This window comes from Leptonychotes weddellii, chromosome 6 (assembly GCF_054177405.1).
Source record: "Leptonychotes weddellii isolate Sample4059 chromosome 6, ASM5417740v2, whole genome shotgun sequence".
NCBI lineage: Eukaryota > Metazoa > Chordata > Mammalia > Carnivora > Phocidae > Leptonychotes > Leptonychotes weddellii.
This window is the reverse complement of record NC_138374.1, coordinates 31,412,455-31,418,067: the sequence shown is the minus strand read 5'-3', so window position 1 is coordinate 31,418,067 and position 5,613 is coordinate 31,412,455. Positions and strand designations below refer to the sequence as shown.

At 41.2% G+C, this 5,613-nt stretch overlaps 1 protein-coding gene across 1 annotated transcript in view; it reads right to left on the bottom strand.

Moving 5' to 3' along the window:
• Positions 1-1,120: 1,120 nt before the first annotated feature.
• The window catches only part of IDE (insulin degrading enzyme), an 83,296-nt gene continuing 78,803 nt past the window's right edge, over positions 1,121-5,613 (bottom strand). The window contains exons 21-23 of the mRNA XM_081823081.1: positions 4,858-4,930; positions 4,132-4,199; positions 1,121-3,461 (exon numbers count right to left, since the gene is read on the bottom strand). Coding sequence (XP_081679207.1) covers positions 3,366-3,461; positions 4,132-4,199; positions 4,858-4,930 — 237 coding nt within the window. The 3' untranslated portion in view covers positions 1,121-3,365. The remainder of the gene's footprint in view (positions 3,462-4,131; positions 4,200-4,857; positions 4,931-5,613) is intronic.

The window sequence follows — 5,613 nt, the reverse complement described above, 5'->3', positions numbered from 1 at the left end:
AAAAACTGGCATGATGAAGATAATTTGTAATCACTGTCCTTCCGTATCAAAAGATTTTTGTGGAAGAAGTCTGTGAGGGCGGTCTGCAATCTATGAAGTACTTTGTGAGGTTAATGTTCTTTTAGGGCATGAGTGGTCCAAAATGCCATAATATCTTTGAAGAGCTGGCCTTGGGTGAGAACAGCATTTCAGGGCACCAACGGGCGCTGACACAAGAAACTTCGGGGCGGACAGTGTTCAGGTTGACAGGGACAATCGACTTCATTTGACGGGCAGCACGGAGTACCTGGGATCCAGAGCCGACTGGTCAAAGGCCCTGCCAGGGAAAGATTAGGAGGGTAGGAACCACCCCTACAAAGGGGAGGTGAGTATGTGAGAATCCTTTGTTTTCACCATAGACCTAAACATTCTGCAAAGCTATATTAGAGAATATGGTAAGGAGCTCACACGATACCCTCCATGCACCGTGCGAGGGGAACACTGCCCCACGCCCTAAAACCTGGGGCTGCCCTGGGCCTCTGGAGAGGGCTGCTGCATCATCCCTGAGCACAGTGCTGACTGTGTGGGCTGCACCATTGTCTAGGCTGCAAAGTGAGGAATGAGCGCATTTCCTCTTGAAATGCCCATGTAAGCCAGCTGGCAACCACGTTAGTAGCAAGATGATCTTGGCAGGGCGTCAGAGGCCAGTAATTGGACAAAATATCTGCCTAACCTGCTGCTGGACATGTGGCAAGAAGATGCAAAACTAGCTGTAGAGGAAATATTTTTGTTTTTCTCTACTCTTTTTTTTTCTCCCTGGAATGCCAAGGACAAATCTTTCTGGGTTTGGGGTCAGTGACAATACACACAGCAAGGAGCTCAGCCTCTCACACCAAGATTCCTTTGACAAAAGCGATCTACTCTTATGAGTGTGAAATCGAACCATTTATTTGACTAAATCACTGTCACCCAGATACACTAAAAAAAAAAAGGAGAAATTTTTTTTTTTTTTTTCCAAAAAACCAATTCACTGCTTTCTGCATTAGGAATAATGAAAGCAAGAAATATTGTCAAATCGGGATGTTGAGAGGTAGGCTGGCCACTAAATCTGTAAAAATAATACAAATGCAAACGCCAGAGGTTAAATTCAGGCAATTTATTGTAAACAGGATTACCCTAGCACTCCACCATACTGGCTGTGTCACATGCTCTCCCTTCCACATCAACTAGGCGAAAAGAAGACTTTTTTAAAAAGTCGTAAGTAATAACTTAGTTTGTTTCCCACAAATCTCATTTACTAAGCACTGAGTAAACAGCAGTATCCGGGATAGTCTGTTATTGCTCATGGACTGCAGCGTGGACCCATTTCAATGAATCCATTGGTATGCCTGAGTGATCCAACAGCAGCTCGAGATCCGATGTGGCAACCGGACGATGCTGGAACACCTTGCACAACAATCCAGGTTCCTGGAAGACTACATGAGATTCCTTTCAGATTTCTTCATGTGACTTTCTCATAAAAATGACACTGTTAAATTTCACCCATTTTTTTTTTTAAAAGAGCTAAAAATTACTCCATAGCACATAATTCTCCACAGAAAAGGTAGGTGGATTATTTACTCTTACAGTGGTGGATTTAAACACTCAGGGCTAATTTTAGATCCCTCTTGTATATATTTGCAGTTTCATGAAAAGCTGCATAGTCTACAAATGCATAAAACCAGAAGGAAGTGATGGCTCACGCACCTTCTGATGGACAAAGACAGGCTTCCCACAAGGAAGCTCCTGCAGGTAGGGGTAAAAAGACGGGTACAGCACCACGTTTATCTGACAGTGGAAATGGAGCCCCGCTTTCGAAAGCAGCCTCCACAGGTGTGATTCTATCATTCTTGCCCCAAATGTAGATTATCCGGGAAATGGCAAATGTGAAAACCTAAGGTGTGAAAAGACATGACTCTACAGAAAGAAGTCCTGGCCAATCACTCCCGTAGAGGTAAGATGTCATCGTAGAATGCCATCCTGTTCTTTGCCTGAGTTAGTGGACAATGGGGCCACGTACTGTTACTAGTGCCTGGGTGTGGAAGGATATTCACAATTTCTCTTGAAGCAAGGTTGAACAACAGTAAATATTTCAAAACAGCTGTTAAATCTACAGTAACAATTTCATCTAAAATAGTATCTCATGAAAAAAATAGTTTTTAAAAGTCCACTCCAGTCTTCATCTCTGTTTGTATGTTTATATTTATATATTCAAAAAATAACTTAACACTTAAGGCAATATTAGACTGGTAGCAAAAAGGGATTTTAGAGTCTTCTGGAGATGACACTATTTAAGAATCAAGGCTTTATTTTTTTATACCTTCAAAAAGGTGGCTTTGTACTTGTTGTCTTTTAAATTCATAATGGGGCAAATATTTCGGTTCATACACCGACTGCAATATCATGGCAGTAAAAAGTTACACGTGTTTATAATAGCTGATGTTGGAAAAGCATGTCACACACTCAGTGGGATCTGGAGTTGACCCTATTTGTACTCATTAAATAAATACAATAAATGTTTTTGATGGGAAAAGGTAAAACTGATGGAACACTGCAAACCAACTATGAACAAGAATGTCAAAATAATTCAATCAGAAAGAAACAAATCACAGTAATCCTGAGAAATTCAGTTTGGGACAAAATTGATGTAAGGTAAGTCTATATTTCTAATGTTGTAAATAAGTAGGGTGTTCTAGGGTTTTCCAGCATTTTACTAGTTTGAATAAAAAACATGTTCAAATTTTATAAAAAGATTAAAACCATGCCTTATGTAATCAGCAATTTCATTTATAATAAAAGAAAATTATTTTAGCTTTGTTCATTATTTGCCCAATGTTAATGTTCTCCATTGACTTACATGAAACCACCAAGTAGAAAGCAAATTTGAAGATCAGTTTTTAAAAAGGTATTACACCTTTCTAAAGGTTTTAAAGCCTTTTCTGTCAACCTAGGAGGCTTTTAGGGAAAAAAAAACCTAACATATTGTCTTCTGACAAGTGACTATTTTACGGAATAGGGAAGGGAAGATTCTATAGGAATATCATTCATCATTTTAAGTACTGTTATAGAAGGGAAATTTCTCTTAGTAATGGAAAGAAAAGTTTTAAAATATTTAAGAGGCATGTATTTAAAAAATATTCTACATCTATAAGATTTTGTAATTTAATTACTTTGGATTTTTACTATTTCTACATAATGACATTTGACAAACTCCTTTTTTTTTTTTTTTTTTCTGTTTGTCTCTCGAATAGTGAACCAGAAACTATTAAAGTGGCCGAGGTTGTTTTCCTAGCCCCTGGAAGGCTCAGGGATGCATCCTTCTGCACTTTCCCACCCTTGAGGAATCTTCAGAGTTTTGCAGCCATGAAGTTAATATGTGGTTTCACAAGGGGAAACAGTGGCAAACCACGCTTGAACTCAGTCATGTTCTGAATCACTTCAGGCTGCAAAGAAAAAAAGTTCTCTTAGTGTTTATAGTCTAAAAAAGCAGACTTACTAGGACATCAACTTTTTTTTTTTTTTTTTTTTTTTTACATACACACTAGTTTCTACCCCACATACTATGATCTGATCTTCCTCGATCAGTAGGGCTGGAGGGTCTATGCAAACCTACGGTGAGCATCCTCAGTGGGACCCAGGGCCAGAAAGAAGACGCTTGGCTTTCCTCTGGGCACACAAGGTTAGGACACAAGAGCTGGCACTCAAGTCTCCAGCAGGATGCAGGGGTTGGTGTACCTACTCAGCAAGGGCCTGGTCACACTGCCAGTTTCCTCCTCCTACCAGTAAATGCCAACCTTTCCAGATGATTAAAATATGATGGCACCATGGAAGGGGCTAGGTACCGACATGGCTGAAGATAACTCTCTGGAGAGCAACATAACTGTTCAAACTAGAAGCAAAGGCAAACAAGTTCAGAGGCTCAGTCTGTCTGCAGATGACAAAGGCATGACCCCTGGAAGCTGTCAGAATGGCGACCCGGCCTTTAAGGGGAATGTAGAGGCTCAAACGCCTGGTGACTGGAAACCTCTCGTCTTAGGTGTCCTGATGAAAAAGCTCCTTCTAAGTAGGAAGTCCTCTAACCATGTAATCTAACATGACATTTGCATTTCTTACTTGTGGCAAGGCTGGTGCTTGTGACAAATTTATATCATTTTGACATGGGAACTCTCCAACCACAGGACCTAGAAGAAAATGAAAGGTTTACTGCTTACTTAATAAATACTGGCATACAAGGGCAACTTGAAAAAAAAATTTGAAACCGGACTTGGCTCATTAAGAAACTGTACCAGGCCCATGTCCTCTCAGGCTTCCTGCTCCCTAAGACCTTGACTGCTTGTCCTACTTCCTACCCAGACTGTCCCCAGTGATGGTTCATGATGTTACTGTGGCTATAAAGCCTTGCCCACAGCAACTTTGGTGCCCATATCTGGCCTCACCGGACCCTGAGGCTCTGACCACCAGGAAGGATCCAGTAAAACAACTCAGAAGGCCAGGGGAGCTAATGGTTGTGGGGTAAACCTCAGCCACTCAGAGACAGAAGATGGGAAGGACTGAGCAGATAAACTGCATGCAGTGGTCCCACACAGTTTCTTCAAAGATATCCTGTGTTTTCTTGAAAAGCTGTGACCAGCTTGGCCACCTACTGCTGGCTCTCTCCTTCACTGCCTCATTTCCCTTTGCCCCTTATTTTTGCTTTGATAGGGCAGACCCTGCCTCCAGTTAGTCCCCTTCTCTACCTCTTTACTCTCTGATGCTCTATTAAGGGATGTGCCAATGGCAAGGGACAACCATCATGTACCTAAAAATATACTTTAAAAAAAGTCAACATTCAATACTTACAAGAATCCATTTCCCTGGCAAGAACATGGACGGATACCTTATGTCTCCTTGGGGCATCTACTGCCAACATTTCCTAGGGAGAAAGAACAGCAGGTGACACTTCTGCCCCACTAAGGAACTTAAAAGGAAGTACTCTATTACGAATATCAAGAATCAGCTCTCACATAGCCAGAAACAGAAAAGATGTTTCCCCCCACTTAAGAGTATTTTCTTTAGGGGCGCCTGGGTGGCTCAGTTGTTAAGCATCTGCCTTTGGCTCAGGTCATGATCCCAGGGTCTTGGGATTGATGGCTCCCTGTTCGGCAGGAAGCCTGCTTCTCCCTCTCCCACTCCCCCTGCTTGTGTTCCTGCTCTCGCTGTCTCTCTCTGTCAAATAAGTAAAATCTTAAAAAAAAAAAAAAAAATGAGTATTTCCTTTAAACTCTACAAAGATTAGGTACAGTAGGCAAGAATTATTATTAACCCCATTTTACAAATGAGAAAATGGAGTCCACAGAGATTAAGTGATATACTCAAACTCCTGTAGTTAATAAGTACCTGGGCTGGAATTGAAAACATAGCCTAGTACTCATCGGGGTGTGACGCAGGGCTATATCTAGTGATCTTTTTAAAAAAATTTTTTATTGTTATGTTAATCCCCATACATTACATCATTAGTTTTAGATGAAGTGTTCCATGATTCATTGTTTGTGCATAACACCCAGGGCTCCATGCAGAACGTGCCCTCTTTAATACCCATCACTGGGCTAACCCATC